Below are 22,749 nucleotides of genomic sequence, written 5' to 3'. Positions count from 1 at the left end.
CAGAGGCCTCCGCGCCGCCGCGAGGGCGGGCCGGGCCGCGGGGAGGGTCTGCCCGCCGGGGGGGGGGGGGGCATCGATGGGAGCGGGCATTGAAACGTCTGCTAGAGGCAAAGGGTTCAAAACCGACGTCTTTATTTCTTTTTTTCCCCCCCTTCACACACATACATGGCAGGCGGATGGGAAGGTCTCTTCCTCCCCAGCCCCCCCCGCCCCAAAGTCGGCTGACAAAGCGCACCCCGCAGCAGAGCAGGCCCGCAGCACCGCAGGCCCGCAGCACAGCAGGCCCGCAGCCTCCCGCTGGGATTCAAGGAGCAGCCGAGAGAACAGGGAGAAGCCCGGTCAGTCATAAAAACCTGTTTTCTCAAGCACGACACGAAATGCTGACTGCGAGACAAAAAAAACTGAAGTCAAGGCCAAGTTTAAAAGCACATCAAAAGGAGGTAGAACAGACGCCGTGCTGGGGTACGCCCATAACCGTGATGCTGGGGGGGTGAGGCGTAAACAAATCAAGAAGGCATTCAACAAATACACTGTTTAGATAAGCAACTGAAGCCCAGAACAAAAACTGGGTTACCTCTGGGGACCGCAAAAGTAAGAATACAGAAATGAAACACCTGAAAATGTTCCAAGATGGGTATTTCGTTCTAGATATTGTGCATTTATTGCTGTTGGTGTTCACAGCCCAGCCCTGGTTTTTCACCCCTCCTGGGAAAGGCACTCGGTGCCTGGAACTCCCCCCTTCATCCCCAGAAAAGCTTCCCCAGGTTTGTTCTTGGTGCCACAGCTCCAAGAGGGAACAGAAGGCAGGGAAGGGGCTGGAATGCAGCACAGGTACAGCACAGAATGACAGCCTGGACCATGCATTTCAGCGGAGAGAGGAAAAGTTTTCTGTTAACATTGATCAGTTTGTACGCCTGCCTTCACAACAACTTTAAAGTAGTAATTTTCAGAAAGTACTGGATTAAAAACACCCCTATGTTTGCCTAGCATTGCCATGTACAAATAGAATTAAAACAAGTATCTTATCTGTCGACTTGAAAAAAAAATCCAAGCCCACACAGAGCTATGTTAGAGAGCTTCAAGACTGAAATTCGACTTAAGCAGTAATGTGAATACTGGTATATATGTAATGAAGTGCAAAAAGATCCTTTCCATTATATTACACTTTCCCAAATGCAACAGGTCATCATGTAGTGTTTACACAGTAAAAACTATTAGATTTTTCTGAACTTCTCCACACTGCTCAGAGATGTCACCAACGCGTTCAACTCGAATACAGAAATTTTAAATAGTCTAGTAAAAATAGCTTTTTTTTATAAACCACAAATAGAAGGCAAATATACTGGAGTATGCATAGCTTTCAAAATGTAAAGTATATCATTAGAAGTTGAGTATCCTTCTTCATCTATCTGACACAATACATCTTAATTACCTTGACAAGATTTTGGGACAATGTTGTTTCGGAAACACATACTGAAGAACATTAATAGGAGAATGACATTTAGAGGACAAAAATAGGTAATATAAATCATGTGTATTTAGAACACATGTGCCATATGCTCTGAGCTTCCCTGAAAAACAATAGTGCAATTCAGTGTATATACTGAATTAAATCAAGAGGCGGTACACTTTCATTCCTATGAAAAAACACTGTTCTCAAAATACTCAGATGTCCTCTAAACTTTGCCTTACTTTATGGAATCATAGCTTTAAATTTAGTTTTCATATGCAAAATATTTACACTTTATAAACTTGCAGAATTTCTAATAAACCATATTATATATACTTACACAAAACTTAATTTATATATAAACCCATTTTATCTTGCAGATCAAAACTCACCACATGTACAATAATTTACAATGACAGAAGCTTCAAGCATCAAAACATCTCCTTTAAAATAACAATATTAGAGTCCTCTACAGATTCTGAACTGCAATATTTCCTGGATTGCCTGAATATCATTAAATTTCTGTGAGTATGCAAAATGTTAATTAAATATTAAGTAGCGATGGTTTGCACTATCATAAAAAAATGCTTGCAAGTATTTTAAAAAATACCTGAAATGAACAAATTAAAGGTTTACAAGAAGCCTCTGAAATGAAGGCTTGAAACTAGAATTCATTGGAAGGTTCAATGTAAGTGCACACACCATAGATGAATCTTGTATACTGAAGTCTCCCTAAGTACTTGAGAATAAATTCCTTGAATAAAAGTTAAAGAGTAAGCTGTAAATTTACAAATTTTCAACAGTATTTGTAGCTGAAAATTTTTTACCTACTTTGGTATAAAAGCTCCTTCAAACAGGCACATTTGTTTTAGAAGAAAAAAACAGGCTTTAATTATAGAATACGAGGTTGGAAGGGACTTCAAGGATCATCTGGTCCAACCTTTCTTGGTAAAAGCATAATACTATGGCTCTTGCTGAACATTTAAACGATGTCTCTGTGGGCCTGGTTTTAATGATATGCATGTTCTTTAGAACCATGTTATACAATATTAATCCAAAGAACCAACAGTGTCACCAGTGACCATTTGTAATATGCTTTAGTGGTGAACAGTTAGCCAAACCAGGACTTCTCCAGCACAATTGTAATTTGTTGCCAAAAAAATAATTTACAAGAAAGAATATTTTTCTTTTATTTTTGTATCTACTAACGTATTTGAACTTTTGAGTTAGAAGCATATCAGTGAAATCCCTTCCATATTTTTATTTTGAAAAAGGAAAATGTGAAATTCTCAGGTAACCAGAATATTTCAACACTTCTCTCTGAAATCTTAGAAAAGAATTTGTTTCTATCTCATTAACTCCACACACCTGTTCCTAACAGGAATTCACACATACCTAATTTTCCACAATGTGAATGTTCCTATTGCCATTAATGTGGTTATTCATGACATGTGAGACTGCGCATGAATTTCCTACACTGTAATAAATTAAAGCATCCTTATGAAAATAATAGATCAATTTCATTTCAATTGTACCAGACTTTGCAAAATAGCTCTTAAATCCCTCCATAATTAGAAGTTTATTAATAATGTTCCCAGTCCACAGATTCTGAAAGGCACGTAACTGAAGAACTGAGTTTCCTTGTTCTGAAGTCCTCCTCAACTGAAGACAGTCTAAAATAATTTGTGTTAGGCCAGTCTAATGTAAGGCATTAAAATATTCCTCTTTATGCTATAGATCTATGTTAAGCACCACTTGCTATTACAGTATGGGAAGAAGCCAACATTTTCTTCAAAAATGTGTTTGTACTTGGGACATCATTTGTGAAGGAGATGCTGAAGAGGCTGATGAATTGGCTATCTTAGAATTATTTGTGATCTGTAGTTCTTCAAGTCTCCTCATGTAATCATCACGTAATGCAAGGAGCTCCATGTAACGCTGCTCCACTGGATTTGGCTGCTAGAAAGAGATCTGTATTAGTCTTATCACTTTAGTCCAACTACTTCTACACCGTTTGGCTGCTGCAGTACTTGTATTTTCCTGACATCATTCAGTATTTGCAGTTTCCAACACATGTAACAAAGTTGCAACTAAACAGAAACAAATAGTTCTATAATGCAAGAGTGCTCTGCTTTCCCATTGTTCTTACCCAAAGAAAATGTTTACACTAAACAGTTCTTCTTACCACAGTTAAATCAGCCATCACTTCCTGGAGCATATGGACCTTCTTAATATCTAGTATTGTGTAGAATTCCTTGTCTGAAGCTTTTCTCTTCTTGCCTCATTTAAAAGGTTTAAGATTCCAGAGTCTCACTAATTTCCCTAAAAAGTGTTTAGCCAGACTGACTGTTTCAGCTACGCTGATGAAATCTATGTCTTCAGATTAAATAACTTTGCCTTACTGATGAAATTTAATTTAGTTTTTAATAGTAAATTTGCAACTCTGGGTAAATAAACCGGTGAAATAAATGTAAAATTGTATTGGTGAAATTCTGAAAGTAAACCTGAAGGTGTTCAACACTCACAGAAAAAGTATCTTAACTGTTTCCAGTCGATGCTTAGCCTCCTCTTTCAGATAGAGTAATGAAACAAATGGAAAAGAAGCCTGACCAATGACCAAGCCAGACACAAAGGCTAAAGTTACCTTCAGCTGTGTATGCCTGTCAAGAAGTTGCTGCTGTTTCACAGTTAACTGCCTGTAATTAAAAACTATTAGCAGTACAGTTTCAGGAGCAAATGTGAATGCCTCACCAGTTCAAAACCAGCTGAACCAGCACTCTTAGGTATACCTCTCACTGTGCACCTGAGATGAGGACAGCAGTGAATACTGAAGCAGCTGTGGATGTTGGATCAATGACTAAAGGTAATTACTAAGATGATTAGAGATGTAAAGACATTACCAGTGACAGACCAGACTCTTCATTAGACTGAAGTCGGATGTGGAACATGCTTCTAGCTAATGGCACTAAGAAAGGTTCAGGGCACATGCTCACTATTCAGTTGCTTAAGTCAAGATGAAGCATAAATTTCGTGCACAGCAAAAAATTGTTCCATTTTGTATATAAAGATGGTGAAAATGAGGGACCAGTAGCAGCAGCATAGAAGATTATTCACATGGGTTTGCATTTCTAATAAGAGACTCCTGCCAAAAACCTTTCTCGAATAATGGCAAAGCGCATTTTTAAGTAGATTTACAGCTAATTTGCATGCCCTATAATCCTTCATTTTCTAAAATAAATCTCTCGATTCACCTTTTGCAAAATGCCTTCATCTTTCACAGCAAGCAACAAAAGCTTTAGAACTAGAACTTCAAATTACAACAGGCAACGTACTTGTAAGAAAATACAACAAACTGTTTGGCTTTCTTGCATCCTCTAAAGTGTTGTAAATAATACAGGAGATCAGCTGCAGAAAAGGAAGTGCATGGCTTGAAAACTCCTGATTCATTCCAGGAGCTGGATTGTGAAGACTGCTTCTGTCAACAAAACTGTGCCTCTATATTTTCTACTCAAAACTCTACAACTTAAAGAGGAAAAACAAGTCTCTGTACACTATCTTTACATGCTGAGACTTCTAGCAAGACTGTAACAAACACTTAGTGTTCATATATTAAACATTAAAAGCACAGAACTGAACTATTTGATATTATGATAAAAGCTATTCTGGGTTTCCTATTTGTATAATTTTCAATAACAGTTTTCATCCATCAGTTACAAAGGGTAAACAATGTTGGCTCATTGAAGTTGTATATATAAAAAACCCACCATAAGCCATCAATACCAATAGCAGTTTTCAAAGAGGCAGGACCTAACAGGTCATCTTAATTTGCAGAAGACTTCATACTCTCTCTCAGAAAAAGGAGAAAGACTAAGCAAAAGCAACTGAGCGTATTTGTGATGCTAATGCCCTAACTCTTCAGGCATCACTAAGCCTGATTTCTAAGCATTGTCACTCACCCTTTAGTAGCTTCAAATGCTCTTAAAAAATGATCCTCCAGCCCTTTCCCCAAGAAAAGGGGCTAGAAAGAGCTTGAGGATGACTTGATACTACTAAGCAGTGAAATAAGCTCAGTGAACTAAATAAATAAAAAGAGAGAGAACTGAATAATCATTTTCACTTATTTCTCCAACCTTACAAATACAATACTACAAACCTAACCAGATTGCAGGCAGTATTCTACAAGTGGGTTATGACACAAAATCCTATTTCCAAAGTCTAAAAGCATTTTTTTACATTGTAGAGAAATGACTTACTTGCTGCCGAATTCTTGGGTTCCACCTGATGTAGTAACTGACCCAGAGCTCCAAATGGCGCATGCTGGCTACCGGGTAGAGTGCTCGATTTAGCTCTTTAGTATAAAAAGGATTGGTGTATTTAGATTTTTCACTGTTTATCAGAGACCATAACGATAATGTTTTCTCAGTCACTTTCTAAAATGAAATTGAAATCAGAACAAAAATCAAGAAATTAATCACAGACATAGTTACATTCTAAAATTAATACACTTCTGATTTTCTTAGAAGCAAAATAAGTTACTGTATTAGAAATATTCCAAAATCAGTGCTTGACAAGTATCTTAGTGACTGCTTTGAGCTTTGGTAGCTTAAGTCTGTAAGCTACCAAACCCAAGGAATTCACCACGCAACTATTCCACAACAAGAATAAAGGCAGTTCAAATCACTATCATACAAGGAATATAACCAATACAATATAACCAAACCTTTTTGTAATCGTCTAGAGGTATGACAGCAATTCAATTAAATAACCAGTGGTTTGACTAACCTCTTTTTCTCTCAGAGACTCACTGTTGTATAAGAAAGTACCAAACCGGCAACTGTACAAGTGATCCAGGATTGTAATCAAGAACTGCTCATTGAATTCAAAGGCTGTAGGAAACTAACAGAGAAGAAAATTATTGACATTGTAAAAGCCAGGAGATGCACACACTCTAAGAGGCTAAAAGCAGCATTTAGAAGCCTGAACACATCTACAAATGATTATAAATATAGTTTCATATGGGAGTTCAGATGCTATGAGGTGTTCAGCTTTCTTAAACTAGTCACTGAAAAGAACTCTCCTAAAAATGTTCTGCCTTTAACTTCTAAAAAGAAAGAATAAAATACTGAATGGTTACAGCTACATTTTTACTAGAAGACAGAAGACATCCATAATGCACTCTTTGTAGTGTAGCACCATACAGGAAAATAAGGGTTTAGCTCCTAATCCTTGGCCGCAAACAGAATAAGTTTGCTTTATTTCATTACTTTTTGAAAATATAACATTTAAATCACAGGATTCAACAGCTCCCAAGCTTCCTTTTTAAGCTTTGACAAAACAACATTTGTCCTTGTTGTTTAAGGGACAGCTTCACAAAAACAGTGAAATGAAATAACAGATCCTATTAAACTAGTTGGATGTAACTCCTGTAAAAACTTTCTGTTGAGTCACATCTCAGTAAGTTTCTGGGAAGCCCGTATCAGGACACACCAGCCTTGCATGCACAGCCAATGTCAGATGAAGCAACACAACTACAGCTTGTATATCACTGTCAGGAAGAGCATAGAGAGACAGGATGGTTTAAAAGTAAATTTCTGACTACAGTGTCAGAGCAGAGGGGTATGCTTTCCTCTTCAAATACTTTTTTAAAGAATAAAGATCTAGGTTTCAGACTCTGTAATCTCTAAACAGTGTTACCATCTGAAGAACAATATAACATACCTGTTTAGACATCTGCCACACACAGTCAATAAACTGGAGAAAGATGGGTGATCTGTCCGCATCAGCATGATTCTTATCGCCGTGGCCTATTCTCTGAAACGTAGCAATACAGCCTCCCATTAGCCAAAACAATCTATTTTATGGCCAACAGACTTTGTTTCCTATCTTGCACTAGAATATTAATGCTTCTGTAATCGAGCCACCTGTTCTTATGACTTCAAAATTAGTTACTGCACCACGGAAGGAAGATTCAGATACACAGTAATGCTGCAGAAGTACTCCAAAGATGTCTGAGAAAAATCCCAAAGTGACAACTGCTCCTGTTATAAAAACCTGCTAGTCACTGGACAAGCAGAACTGTTAAAGCATTCACTACTTTGACAACAATCAAGACAAATATTGAACTAGATTTACATCACAAATGTTTCAAAAGACAACTTAGATATTTTGTCTTCTTTTGTAATTTAAGCTACTGGAGAACCTAGTTCTTCAAACTATCCACACTCCTCTTCCCCCTCCACCCTTGAACTCAAAGATTTACCCTGAGGTAGACAGTGAACCTAGGTGAACTCAAAGGAACTCATGTTTTTGACAGAAAATAAATGCACATTTTTAATAGGTGAGCTGCTTATTTTGAGGAGTCTAAAACAACAACAAATGACAAAAAGTATGTTTGGTAAAAGCTGCTTCCTTCATTTTCACCTTTGATAGCTGATAGTAGATAACAGATTCAGGGAAAAAGACATCCTATTAACTTTGTAATTCTGCTTGAATATACCTGCCTGGAGGAGACAAATGAAAAGCACACATGTCGTCTTGCCTATCTGCCTGTAAGATAGCAGACATCATGTCTTATGGACATGAAAATGATAAAACCAGTACATTACTCTCCTGGTTTGAGCCAAGATGAAGCCTATTTTCCTTTTACTGTTTTTTTTTATTTCAGTGAATTCTCTTTCTGAGCAGCACACAAGTTTTCTAGCTAGTAGACTGATAACACTTGAATGTTCATGTTACTGCTGAGAGACCAAGGACACTGCTCTGCTTTTTCAATCTGCTGCTTCGGATACTAAAGGAACAGAAGAGTCGTATCTACAACCTTCCTTCACGGAGGAGCAGACTAGATGGACAGCAAAATTGGCCAGAGATATTCCATACGTATATATCCTACATATTCCACTTGAGGAAAGACATATGTGGGGAACCAGAGTTTCAGAGATGAGGTTCAGGAAATGCTAACTGCACTGAAGTGTTTAGTCCCCACTATTACAACTCACAGTTCTATCAAATAATTACCAAACTAAGAGTGATCAAAATATTTTCTGCTTGCATTGTCAGTTTTTGTTCTACAGAACACTCCAGAAAAGTACTGTCTTCACAATAAGCTGAACAACCCATCATATAAAAAATACATGATACACTCAGAAAACAGCAGATGGCTGAAGGAAAGTGGCTTCAACCACTTCCAAAGATTATTGCTTGAGTGAGCAAGTCAGGAAAATAAAGTGGTAGTTGAAGCAAGAGTAAGCTATTTACATCAGCCTCACTGCTGCTACATTGTCAGAGATTAACCAGTGGGCTGGACTAGTCATCTGGAAGGGGTGTAAAAGTCCTGCTTCACTAATAGGATAAAAAAATCTGTTCAGAGAAAACTACTTTGATTACTCAAACTAAAATTAGTATTTTAAGAAAAAGAGTAATAGATTTAAATGTATTAATAATGGTGAAGGACACACATTTGTGTTAAACCCTAACATGTGCCAGGCTACATGTCTCCTAGTGACACAATCTAATTTTATCTGCATCATGACTCTAACGTTTTTTTAAAAATACAAACCAAAATAAAATGAGAATAAAAAGGCAAGTCAGTGTTTTCTGGCTGTACCAAGACAGAATACTTCAAAGCTTTAGATAATACATTCACTACTGAAAGACTTTGGGTAAATACACAAAAAACTGGGCTACAGCAGATATCATTCACAACAATCAACATGCAAATCTCCTAAGCCTCAAAGCACCTTTAGAATGTCAGATCAAAGACTGCAGCAGCCTACAAGCACACTTAAATGGTAGAGTGACTCATGCTGAGCAGCTATACATGAATTTCCCAATGACTGAAACACTTGCAATATAAATGGGCATGAAATATACACATAGGTGTATTTTTTCATTTACTGATTTTTTTCATATGGCCTATTTTTTCCGATTTTAGCAATATTAAATAATACCTTTAGAATATTCCACAAGGAACAAATTGTGGAAATAGCTTCCACTGAAGGTGTGGAAGCTTCTTACTGTGAATTACAAGGTTTAGCATCAACAAGTAACACTGCTGGAAAACTCCCAGCTTATGTTTTAGACTCATAACCCAGCACACTCTCCCTGGCAACCTATTCTGCTTCTCCAGGTTCCTCATACAGATTTCCTGGTTAAATGGTTAGGTGCCAAATTTAAGAGAATTTCCAGTAAGACTCTGAAAAGTTTTCTAACACAAACAACGTTACACATGGGTAGAGTATTAAGACTCGCTAAAGACAATTTCTACTTAGCCTTCTAAGCATCTAGAAGACAACTGAACAGAGCTAGAGCCAGCACCTGGGGAAGAACAACCCCATGTACCAGTACCGGTTGGGGGCTGACCTGCTGGAGAGCAGTGTAGGAGAGAGGGACCTGGGGGTCCTGGTGGACAGGAGGATGACCATGAGCCAGCAATGTGCCCTTGTGGCCAAGAAAGCCAATGGCATCCTGGGGTGCATTAGAAAGGGGGTGGTTAGTAGGTGAAGAGAGGTTCTCCTCCCACTCTATTCTGCATTGGTGAGGCCACATCTGGAGTATTGTGTCCAGTTCTGGGCCCCTCAGTTCAAGAAGGACAGGGAACTGCTTGAAAGAGTCCAGTGCAGAGCCACAGAGATGATTAAGGGAGTGGAACATCTCCCTTATGAGGAAAGGCTGAGGGAGCTCGGTCTCTTCAGCTTGGAGAAAAGGAGACCGAGGGGCGACCTCATCCATGTTTACAAGTATGTAAAGGGTAGGCGTCAGGACGATGGAGCCAAGCTTTTTTCAGTTATGACCAGTGATAGGACAAGGGGCAATGGATGCAAACTGGAGCATAGGAGGTTCCACGTGAATATCAGGAAGAACTTCTTTACTGTGAGACTGACAGAGCACTGGAACAGGCTGCCCAGAGAGGTTGTGGAGTCTTCTTCACTGGAGACATTCAAAACCTGCCTGGACGCATTCCTGTGTGATGTACTCTAGGTGACCCTACTCCGGCAGGGGGGTTGGACTAGATGATCTTTCGAGGTCCCTTCCAACCCCTAGGATTCTGTAATTCTGTGATTACCACTCTTGAGAGCTACTAGGACAAGTTTAGAACATTTGCGAAGAGGCATTCAAACCAGCACTTAAGAGACGCTGGCCAGACCAGTTCATCGGCCTCTCATGACATTCAAAATAGTCCAAATGGAAGGTGAGGGAGCAGCTTCATGTCCCAACCTTATTCGATCTTGTCTGAAAGGTTTGGGAGGACGTAATTTTCCTGCATTCTCATTTTGTTTGCTGAACAACCACAGTGATCCTAGCAATTCTGTGTTTTTAGATGAGTGTAAAGGACAAAAGATGGAGTTCTCAGAAAAAGAATACAAAAAAAATATTAACCAAACAGGTCTGAAAAAACAAAACGCTCTGGGAATGTTTTAAATCAGAGTTACAAAATAATGAAGAGAATTATCAAACCTTGACACACTGAGTAGTTGAACATGGAAAGCTTTTTAAAGTTGCATGGTCCTTGTAATTCTTACCGATGCAAATTTGTGTCCAAAGCTTATCCACTCTTTTTGCACCAGAACTTCAAAGCCTTCAATAGTTCTGTAGTAGCTGTCTAGCATCAACATGGCCAGTGAGGTGAGCTGTGCTGTCCTGTCCCAGCCATCACTGCAGTGAACCAACACAGAGCTCCTTCCTGAGGATACCTTGTCTGCCACTTGGATAGCTCCTGTCAAGACAAGCTAGCAAAGAGGAACAGATGCCAAACACAGATGTTATCATTCTAACAAAAATAAATTGGTTTCTTTGTATCTAGACAGTAGATTCAAAGTGTCTAAATTGATACTGCTTCCATTAAAAGACCTAAGGAGTCTGGTGTAGTTAATTGGAAAAGAATTTTCTAGGAGATCAAATGAATTTCTTGTGTAAAAATAGAGAAACAGATTGGTTCCATAATCCCTTAGTAAGATCTAATTAATCTCACTGCAAATTCTTTAGAAATGGGGCAGAAAACAGCAACCTTGATAAACTGAAGAACATAAGCTTTTTTTTTTTTTAAAGAAAGAGAGGATTTACCATAAGAAACACTCTCTATAAACATTCTGTATTTCATTTGGCTCCTTTCTTTGAGCTAAATTATGGAAATATCTCAGTTGTTGAAAAAAGGAACTTATATCATTCTAATATACTTATTTTCAAATAAATAACTTAAAATGAAAATTTTATTAAGCAGGATTCGTTACATAATACTCTACTTCTGCACAGCTGTACTTGAAGCAAAAGTTTCAACGGTCAACTACTAAGAACACTGGTGAATTACCAGTTTAAGTACTTTAGTTGTGCTAGAAGATGAAAATTACAACATTTCCAAATAAATTTACAGGATTTATTTACAAAACCAGAATTCACTCAATAAAAATCACACATACTGACAACTAAACTAATTACCAATCCTTCACAGTGTCAGTTATCTATAGTCCTGTATTGCTAGAAACCAAAATAAATCCTTTCTCACACACATAAAAGACAAGACTAACAACACATTCTTCTATTAAAGACTGATATTTGACTTGAGGTAGCCAATTTCACCTACTACTGCTTAGTAATGATATCTCTCAACATAACCTAAGACTAGCTGGCAAAAAGCCAACACTCAGTGATGCTGTTTTTGTAGTCCCTGTAGTCTGACGTGTTCCACATCAGGACTATCTCAAAGCCTAGCAAAGAATTCAAGTCTGATACGACAGATTTGGATATTATTTCAAACAAACAGCAAAAAGCTACCTTTATATGTTCTAACCAGTGGGTTGATTCCAGACTTGACAACCAGTGTGATTCTTCCACATTAGGATAAACAATGTCCTTCAACTTCTTCAAAGATTCCCGCATGACATGAATATTATGTATGTCCAAAAAGAAAAGTTCTGCATTGGGATATGCATCTTCACCTTCGTACCCTCCCCCAGTTGCCTAAAAACAAGAGATCTAAAATTCACTTCACAGTCATATGCACACTGTTTTATCAGCTTTTCAACAGAGAGAGAGACTGAGTTTTATTTATATTTTATTTTGTAGTTGGGCAGTACCTGATTTCAGTTACCTGTTTAAAACATCCGTCTCAGATACAAGCCTTGGAACAACAAATGCTGGACAAGCACATTTAAGGGCTTTCCTGTGTCCAAAGGACAAAGTGTGTAAGTACAGCACATGGCCAGACATACAAGCTGCTTCAGAGAGCCTCATTCCTTTCAAAACCTCAAGTGAGTAACCCTAACAGGGAAAATTAATTATTTTAAGATAAACACTAATAGGTTGGCTATATACAGTTGTGCCTGGAGACCTTCAATTGGAGTTGAAATAGCCAAGATCACAAGTCAGGACTCAGACTGCTTTTGAAAATAGAAAGACCTTTGTACATTCCCCATTACTTTTGTGATTCATGACAGGAACAGTTTTTCCTTGACCAACTGACATGACGACATCAATTTTTTTTCTTAATTTATGTTCACTTTTCCCACCAAGAATTAAATAAACTCATGATTCTGAATACAATATAAATCAACTTGCTCCCCAGACAGATTATAAAGGTTAAATTAAAATGTAAAGTATATCACACAAAACAACAATTACTCATAACATACTAGTTCACTACTTCCAGGGAATAAAATTGCTCATTTCTTTGGTTCTGTATCAGTTAGAATGAAAAACAAAAGGATTTGTCTGCAAACTTGCTACCAAAAAATAAATAAATCTTTCCTATGTTTAGACTGCCTGGTTATTTGTTACTAAAATGGAAATGATATTTAAACAGATATAAATGATAACATGTTTGGCCAAGTACAAATAAATGCAAGACACTGGTTAAGAATAAGCTACATTGTTTTAATAATTAAGTTAAAGAATCTTAGATTCTGCCTCTAAAAAGTAAATTAGCAATAACATTAAAGTTTACTTTACAGTAACTTTTCTAACATTAAATTTCATTGCTGAAGATTGAATGTGTTCAGATCATTCAGAAATTCAAGAGCCACATAAGCTGAAAGTCTATTCTACTGCTGTTCTCTTGGAATGTTTATCCACTACCACAGCAGAGGATGTGCTCGGTCACAAAAGGAAGAGGGAAAAACCACACGTATTTTAGGACACAGTACCACTGATGAGGTTTTTCAAAGAGCTGCAAATCACAGCATTTCCTGCAGACAGCAAGAACATCCCATGCCATGACTTGTGATAAATAAGTTTTGCCTTTATAAGCCGTCATAGCCACCAACTTGCACATCAGACAACAACCTAGAGTATGGTACAGCCTTCCCCTATTAGGATCACCTACATTTCTGTATAGCAGCAGAGTATCTCTAGTGTGTGCTCTCTATCTCCTTCCTCAGATGCAGGGGTATTCTCAGAGCTGCCAGGCTCTGCACTAGAATAATGACTGTATTTTTCTTTTTCCTTTATGTATTATGAAATCCTGGTGAGGAATGATTGTAATTTTAGCATCAGGGCTGCTGCAACTCCTACTGACTGTGTGGTTATGACCTATGTACAAAGAACACAGAATGCATGAGCAGCCTAGACCAGGATTTTCCTTATACTCATCTTCACAGCTGTTCAAGAAAACTTTTTTCAGTGCTGATCAACACTGGCTTGCACTCACTCAGGAAAGCTGGTACATTCTCATACGTAGGAAGCATTAAGCTTGTGTCATTCACCTCCTCTCCCTAACTAGGCTTTTCATATAAACATGGAGCTTCATCAATGTCTGCTGTGCTCTATGCCAAATACAAAACTGACACACTGGGACTGGCATTATCCGAGCATGCCTGAACAATATGGTCCTCACCCAGAGTTGAGGCAGGACAGAGGAGAAGGCAAAGCAAAAGGGACAGCTTTTCTTCTTGAAAGGTTGGGCCAGATGACTTTCTGAGGTCCCTTCCAACCTGGACTGTTCTATGATTCAGATCCCATTTTGGCTTTGATTGCAGATTAGCAAAGAAATGGTCACTTTGTCATACGGAAACACTACTTTTGTTATTGCACTTACCAACTACTGGCACCTAGGGAAGAACATATATCTAGGTATCCAGGATCAGACCCATACTGCTGTTTAAAGTGCAAACCCCCAGATTAACTTATTCATCACTTTTTCTTTATTTGCTGGATGCCTGGTTAGATCTGAAGAGGTTAATTTAATAGTTAGGGAGAACCAAACAAAGGATGCCTATCACTGGGCTTGGCTGTATGCACACAGCCTTTCCAGTCTACAGTTTTGCCAGAGGATATGAAGCAGAGCTGTGGCTTGCACAGAGGTGCTATGGCATTCCAGCGAGGACATACTCTACAGCTCTGCCTACTTCTACCTCTCCGTGCCGAGTGTAGTCATATGTGATTTCAGCCCCATGCTAAGATCTCTGCTTCACTGGTAACAGACAGGGTAAACTCTGTCTGGAAATCCACATATGGTCTTGAAACCCTGTTTATGACCTACTTTAGGCACTCACATCCTTCTATGGCCTCAAGCCTGAGCATTTGAATATGTAAATATATCTACATTATGATTACTTCTGTTCCCAAAAGCCTCCCCACAGAAATCTTCAAACTTGCTCTCCTTCCCACCCCCCTTCACAAATAAGACTTTTAACCATCTATTTACCTTGTTTGCAACTGCGTTGACATTGGGCCTAGCATCATAGATGGTCAGTTTTGAGATCTGCCCATTTGCCTCCCTGATGATATCCAGGTATCTTTCATCGTCCTTGTTCCGCTTGCCACTCATCCCAACCAGGGGCTGACTGCAGCGCATAATAACAGCTTGAGTCTCTGGATGAATCCATGACAGAACCTGGTCACATGTCAAAAACACATTAGAAGAAATACATTTATTAAAAAAAAATTATACATTTTAAAGTTACACTCTTTAAAAAGTGGAAAATATTAAAATTAAGACTTTTAATTTTATTTCTTCAAGAGATTATCCCAAGACATCTCAACTGCTTCCACTTCAGTCTCATAACATTTAATAATAAGAATCTTTGAGTTCATTCTCTTACATATTTAACTCTTATTGAAATTATACTTATCTATATAATCCAGTGTATTTTATTTTCCTGAAACTCTTAGGCTGAACAAATAACTTGGAAAAGCAAACTGGAAACAAACATAGCAATGCCTGCTGAAACTAAGAAAACTATTCAGAACAAACTCATTGTAGAAATTGTGACTAAGAAGCTCGAATTCTACAAAAACAACTCTTCCCTCTTTTTGGATAAGGAAATTGAACCTTTCTGCAGTATCCTGACTATTTCCCCTGCTCTTCAAAGTACATTTTCTTCCTCAGCCCTCTTTACCAAGAGAAGACACCAGAGCAGAGTGCATGCTGCCTTTGTTGTACCTCTGAGCCAGAGAGGACTCAGCACAAACAAGAACTAGTGAGCAGCCCAAGGAACAGATTGCAGTGCAAAGGCTTAAAGATGAGCACCCCAAGCAGGCAAAAACTTCATCATTGAGAAATACTAATGAACAGTATTCACACCCAGTCTGAAAGCCGTGGGTTACAGAGTGAAAGAGTATCAAAATTTTAAAAAGAAAAAATCCCCCGGAAGTATTAATTCTTGAAACCCAACCCTTAGTTGTATATCTAGCAAGAAGACCTGTCGGTGTGTGCAGGTGAGTACGATCGGTTATTTCCTGAGAAGAATAAAATTGCTATTACCAAGGAAACTACTCTCACTAACCCTGTCATGAATTTTGAGATGACAAAGATCCAGCTAGGTTATAAGAACTAGGTGCACACAACACATATTTAACACATCTTATACACGTTTGTATATAGTAAACTTACAATCACATGCCTAGCCTGTTGGTAAACACCATACCTAATAAATACCTTATTGAGTATAACATCTGTTTGAAATTATCTGAAATTCAAGGCAGCTTTCTGGTACTGGCTAAGAATCTAACACCTCTTCCAAGTTTGCCAAATTAAAATATTAATTAGAACAGTTTGTATTCAGATATAAATTAATATTTTCTGTGGTGCTGTGAAGAGCTGATATGTAAGAACTACCTCAAAAAAATTTAATTACAGAAACATACCAAAAAAGTCAAATGGATTTATCTTAAATTACACAGTGCAATTTAAAGAACTAAAAAGCCTGAGAATTTACTACAGAGATTGTGCATGGTGTCTTATTTTAGGACTGACCATTTGGAACTGTTAAAATGCCATGTGGTTTGCTTACAGGAGGATAACATTTGCTATCACTTTTTATGTGCATCCAACAATAGTCAACACACCAGTACAGACGGCAGTCTAAGGCTCATACTTCGTTGAGAAAAGGGAAAAAGGGAATCTCCAGTGCTGGTAGTTGTTACTAGAAAAGTCACATTAAAACCAACCAAGTTGGAACGGGCGATTGTTGTGGGGTGAAAAGGGAAATGTGGCTTGGCCGAGACACTTGTTTCAAGCAGTAAAAACCACCAGCCAATCAGAACGACTTTGCTGCAACCATTTCCAAGAAAGCACCCTCTGTGTCGTCTTCAGCAAAAAGTTGTTTGATGCGTACTTAGAAGTAGCTACATTGCAAGGTAACTTTCATCACACAGCACTCACCGGGATTCTGTTTCGGGACCTGAAGGAAGCAACTTTCTTGAGGTCGTCATCGGTGGCGTTATACGGCACCACCAGCAGCGACGGGTACGTGTCGCACAGCCCGTAGTGCTCGTTGATGAAGGTGACTCGCCACCGCTCGTTGGGCAGCCCCTGAAATGTAACATCAAGTTTTTCAGTGGGTTTTGTTGGGTTCGTTTTTTTTTTGGGATGTAGAAATAATAGCTCTGCTCTTGAATTTTAGGTGGCATAATGGCCACATGGTGGCAACAACCTACTAATTTAACCTAACTACAGCACTGTTTCAAAGCAATAGGAGAAAAAAGATTACAAGAGCACACAAAGCAGGTCACTGCTGATGGATTCACAGCCTTCAACAAATGCATAGCTCTCATATACTTACATACACAATTCTACTCTTTAAAGTTTCAAAATAATTATTATAATTAGTAGATGCATTTCTTTTAACTGTGGGATTGAGAAATCAAATTGCCTCTCTCCTCCCTTTTCATTTTGCCTGCTGAGAAGACAGGGAGAGAAAGTCTCATCTCAATCTTTTCTCCATGGAGCCCAATTCTACCTTCAGTTTAAAAATAAGACTTGGAGTGGCTCTCTTAACTGAGAAACACCACTCTGCTCAGTACGGCATTTCAAAGAGCAGCTAGGAAATTGAGAAAGACTGATAAGCCCTCTACCCATGCACAGTGGGGTTTATGTGGGTGTTTGTATTCTAACATTTTTGGGTCTTAGGCCTCTAAACCTTGAACCAAAAAACTATGGAGGAGAAAAAACAATTCCAAGGAAGTCAGCTTGCTATTTTTTTTAAAGTCATATTTAAAGTAAAAAATTAGTTGTCTAAAAAAGCATTTTAAAATTAAATATATAATCTCATTTTATTGACAATTTTCCAAAATTACCTAAAGAACAAGGTAGAATACTGATAGACATAGAAGTAACTTCTGTAAACCAACCATTTCTAAAATAAGTTGCTTTTTTTCCCTCCTTTCATTCAGGAAGACATAGAACAAATCAAATCTATATTTAGGACACTGTACTTACATATTTGGCAGATTCGTCCTGCCCCCGCTCTGGCACATTGTAAAAAGTATCACTAAATTCCCTCAAGTAGCAAAGACAACCTTCCTGTGACATTCTAATTTTTTAAAGGTTCCAGTGTTTTATTTTTCTTTACTTTTTTGCAAGTTGTATTTCCATCTTCTCCCGTTCCCAGCCGCCCCCAACAAAAAAAGCTGATAAGAAAAATGTACAAACAATAATTCCTCTTTGTAAGTTGTCAGATATGAAAGGACCAGGCAACTGCAACTTCAATAACTCACTTGTCTCCTGTATTCAGCCATTGGATTGTACACCATCCATCCATTTTCAGAAAACTTTTCTTCATTTACAAATGCAAAGAAAAGCTGTAGGATGTAAAAGAAGCTTATTACAGCAAACTCACTGAAAGTGGCAAATATTAGGGCTCCTTGTCAGGTATGCCCTAATGCCCATCACAAAATAAGACTTTTCCACACCAACCCCCTTCTCTCCAAGAGTTGCCAGACTATAAAGCAAAGTGCAGGAAGTAATAAACAATACAGATCTGCTAATGAAATAATGAAAATGTGACAATAGTTGAAACAAGAAGTGACATAATATTAAAAATTACAAAGCTTAAACTGCTGGATTATTTTTTTTTTACTGTCAGGAGGTTGAAATGTTTTAAAATAGTTTATATTGGTTTATTTCCTTATAAACTACTTTCCTCTCACCAAAATTTCATCAATAGGCACAGCTGCAATTACTACATACAATACTAGACTCTAAATTGAAAAAAAAATTAATTGCTATTCATTGCCATTAGGAAGTAGCCTTCTTTCTGCATCCCCTCTTTAATTGCTTCTTATTAACAGAAAAGGGTTTAGTGTGAAACTTGATGAAAATTAAAAAGATTCCATTAAAAGGACAAAAAAAAAAAGCTGTCAGCAGATTATACTGTGTACTTTTCTATTGCTTTGTAGCTGACTCTCAAGACTCATTTATACAACACAGCATCCTCACCCAGGATTCTGAAAAACTTCTTCATACCTTTTAGTTTGTGTTTCCTTCCTCTTTCAAGTGGTGTCCAAAAGGCTGTATTACCTAACCAACCCCTTTCTTTCTTAGCTTGTTTTTACAGTTTATGTTGAAAACAAAAGTAATGTACCCCATTGAGAAAACCAATTTTGGTGGCTCATGAATTCTTTGGGTGCCAACTGGAGCATGAAACTGAGTTGCTTAAAAAAAAAAAAAGTAAAAAAATGCAGAGGAGAATGTGTTGTCCTGAGCTAAGGGAGAAACTGCAGCCAGAGCAGAAAATGTTCATGAGCACATTTGTAACAATTAAGCTGAAAGTGTCCTAACTATGAAAAGACCTTAAAAGAAGAAATTGAATGCTAAACTGAACATCCCAAATCCACAACGTTTTCACAAGATAAATGTCAGCTAAGCAGAAATGCAGGAAATCTGGCAAGGAAGAAAAAACAAAAATCGTGGTTCTAAGGTGGCATTAGCCTACAGAGGGAAGGCACCAGAGGCTCGGCTGGAGGTTGCCTTAGATCTTAGGGAGACAGACTCCAATGGCTCGAGGCAATTTTTTTTAGCCTAATATGTTACAATGGTTGAAACAGTAACAGCTCTAACCAAAAACTAAATTGAAGCCCTCCAAAGGGAAGGTTTTTTTCATCATCACCAAGTATTTTAAAAGGATGTTGCTGCTCACATAAGATACTCTATCCTGCTAGTTTCAGAAACTGGAATTTTAAATTGAATTGGTATTTTAGAGCAAGTAAATGAATAAGCAAGTTTGCAGAAGTAAAAAACACATTCCCAAGTTGTGTTTTATGAACATCTTCACCACTTTTAAAGGGGTAGGCCTTCAGTGTAAGCATTACAGATTCTTTTGACTTAGTCAAATTCTATCAAGTGGGATGGAGGGAGAGATGAAGAAAGGAAGAGGACATCAACTGCATCAGAAAAAAAATACATTCCATGAGAATTTGATGCAAGTTTCAGAAGTTAAGCAGAAAAACTGAAAAGATTGCTTGGTTGCTTGAACTGCAAACAGGAATAGAGCATAACAGGAATATCACTATCTAAAGCTGCAGATGCAAATGATTTGCTGAACTATTAATAGCTAACTAACTACACATAGAACCATCCCCTCCTCCCGAAAGGAATTTGCTACATCCCAGAGTGTAACTATGCTAAGAATTCACCAACGGACCAGAGAGACAAAGGAGAAACTTAGAACAGGAGGAAACAGAAACACTGGAATCCTAACAGATCACTTAAAAGATGTCTCAAAGGCAGGAATGTGTTATTTATTGAAGTTGCTACTTTCTGCAAGATTCCCGGTGAGAACTTAAAAATTACCCAGCTTAAGCCCTGGTAAGTAAAATGCATGAGTTTATTACAGTGCACTGTGATAGCTGTTACAAAGATTTTACAGATAAAGAGGGTGCTGCTCCAAACTAGAAATTAAAAAATGGCAACTATGCTGCTCATGTCACCCACAAAATAATCCACAAGAAGTCAGATGGAAAAGTTGATTCTGTTTTCATTTTTTTAAAAAAACAGGGTTAAATTTACTATGCATGAGGAGGACATGGACAGAATTCTTTCCAAAAGAACAGTGCCCTACTACGTACAGAACGTTTAATGTAAAGCACTTAGCTAGAGAAACTTTACCACATCTACTACAAGTTTTCAAGTCACGAAACCCACAACTATTAAAATTGACAATTAGGCTTCATCAGTTCTGTTGACTTTTCAGGTACTGCAAATTCTTCCTATATTGCTCAAGAAAAGAATCATGAGTAGCATGGATCAACCAGCAAAAACCTCAAGTCCAGCAACTAACAGAATACTGCAATGAATGTGAACGTGTACAGAGCAAAGTTAGAAACTGGATTTTTATATGAGCAATTTAGAGACAGCTCTTGAAGTATACTCCAACAAGAACACTATTTAAAAATGAACAGTATCTAAAAACCTCAAGACTAAAAATTATTTTTCTTGAGGGTTGACTAAATTATGGGAGAAAATTATATACACATTTATGTGTGCACACTGTGTGCAGTCTGTACAGATAATCTGGTTACTACTGAAAGTCTTTCCTTCCCTCCACATCTATTGTGCAACCCTTAAAAACCCTCCTTCTCTCCAAACACTATTTTAAGTGTTCTAGAGGAGCCTCCATCCTAACAACCTCAACTCATTTCTTCCTTCCCTCTACACGCAAAATTCCATTCCCTTCTCCCATCCTTAATCCTGCCTCTCCAACAAAAAACAAATCTCCACATGACCTATTGTTCACCAAGTCTATTTTCCAGGGAATTAAATCAACTGTGTCTAAACTCAAAAAGTTTTGGAAATTTAAGAAAATAAAACCTACACATGAAACATTCAGATTCAGAACAGTACTGCAGTAAAACAGAAGTGTGCTTCATTTTATTATGTGTTGGTTTTTTTAATCATGATCAGGCTTTTTAATATCATGAACATATAATCAGAACACAGAACTGTGGTTTGTAGAGGTATACCTGAGCCAACTCTAGATTAGTTTGGTTGGATACTAAGTATGAACAACAGTACAAGTTTCTGGTAGGCTACATGCTCAATAAATCAGTGTTTCAGGCAGTGAGGCTGAGCTGGCCTCACTCCTGGCAGCACTGAGACCAGCCAGCCAAAAGCCACCTGGATAAAGCACAGATTCATCTTAAATTATACTGGCTTTATCTCACATCTTGTGATATCTCAAAGTGGGATAGTTGACCATCACTTCCAATGTACTGACCGTATCTGTCCTAAGTTTGATGGAGAATAGTGCTACATATCTGAAGCCCATTGATTCCTGTCTATCAACTAATTAAAAACCAATTTCACATTATTTTCATCTGTCATAGGAAACAAAGAAGAAATCAAGGGCAGTATTGAAGAACAAACAAAAAAATACAGTAAATCACCACTCAGAAGACTTACAGGGTGCAAGGCTTGTGACTCAGTAATACCTGTAATTGGTAAAAACAACTAAGGTTTATAATACATTAGTTAAGATTTTTGCAAAAGCAAATTAAAGCCTTTTTGCATAGAATGCAAGTAGGGATTTCACTGCAGACCCATAGTCTAAAAGCAGAAGACCACTGATTAACTTGAAGCAGAAGGCTACTACTTCACTTTTAAAAAAGGCTTTCAAATCTAGTATCATTTTTGGTAAGTTACTTTTCATGCTTCACTATGCAAATAATCCTGTTTACTTCCTTGCAGGTGCTAACCCACAATTTCAAAACACAGTCCCGTTTTCAGTCCTCCTACAGAATAAGTGCTTGCCTACAATATCCAATTTATCATTACCATTTTGCACACAAATAATGTGATACACTGTCTGCTCACAACACAATGTTGTTCTGCAAGATAAAGGAGAGAGTTGCTGCTATCTGACACTACAGTTTGGTGAGCAGTCTATTTACAAATATTTGTATGTTTACTCTATATAAGGAATCATAGTACATAAATATGTTGTACTTTTACATGAGCAGATAACATACAATTTATTAAGCATCTGACAAATGCATTACAAAAGAAGAAAGCAACAAACCAGAACAAGGAGGTGTTTAACACATGTAAAGAAAGTAAATTGTTTTTCTAACTTACTGGTTTATGCTTTTCACAC

General features: G+C 37.8%; 1 protein-coding gene across 4 annotated transcripts in view; it reads right to left on the bottom strand.

Moving 5' to 3' along the window:
* Positions 1 to 115: 115 nt before the first annotated feature.
* Positions 116 to 22,749, bottom strand: part of MTM1 (myotubularin 1) — a 43,302-nt gene continuing 20,668 nt past the window's right edge. For 3 of the 4 annotated variants that reach the window (XM_051630192.1, XM_051630191.1, XM_051630194.1), the window contains 9 exons: positions 18,377 to 18,460; positions 17,043 to 17,192; positions 15,084 to 15,272; positions 12,218 to 12,403; positions 10,969 to 11,175; positions 7,169 to 7,261; positions 6,233 to 6,346; positions 5,704 to 5,880; positions 116 to 3,409 (listed from right to left, as the gene is read on the bottom strand). In XM_051630192.1, coding sequence (XP_051486152.1) covers positions 3,242 to 3,409; positions 5,704 to 5,880; positions 6,233 to 6,346; positions 7,169 to 7,261; positions 10,969 to 11,175; positions 12,218 to 12,403; positions 15,084 to 15,272; positions 17,043 to 17,192; positions 18,377 to 18,460 — 1,368 coding nt within the window. In that variant the 3' untranslated portion in view covers positions 116 to 3,241. The remainder of the gene's footprint in view (positions 3,410 to 5,703; positions 5,881 to 6,232; positions 6,347 to 7,168; positions 7,262 to 10,968; positions 11,176 to 12,217; positions 12,404 to 15,083; positions 15,273 to 17,042; positions 17,193 to 18,376; positions 18,461 to 22,749) is intronic. The other variant, XM_051630193.1, reaches the window with a different exon arrangement.

Source organism: Apus apus, chromosome 12 (genome assembly GCF_020740795.1).
Source record: "Apus apus isolate bApuApu2 chromosome 12, bApuApu2.pri.cur, whole genome shotgun sequence".
NCBI lineage: Eukaryota > Metazoa > Chordata > Aves > Apodiformes > Apodidae > Apus > Apus apus.
The sequence above is the reverse complement of the archived record's forward strand: the minus strand, read 5'-3'. Positions and strand labels throughout refer to the sequence as shown.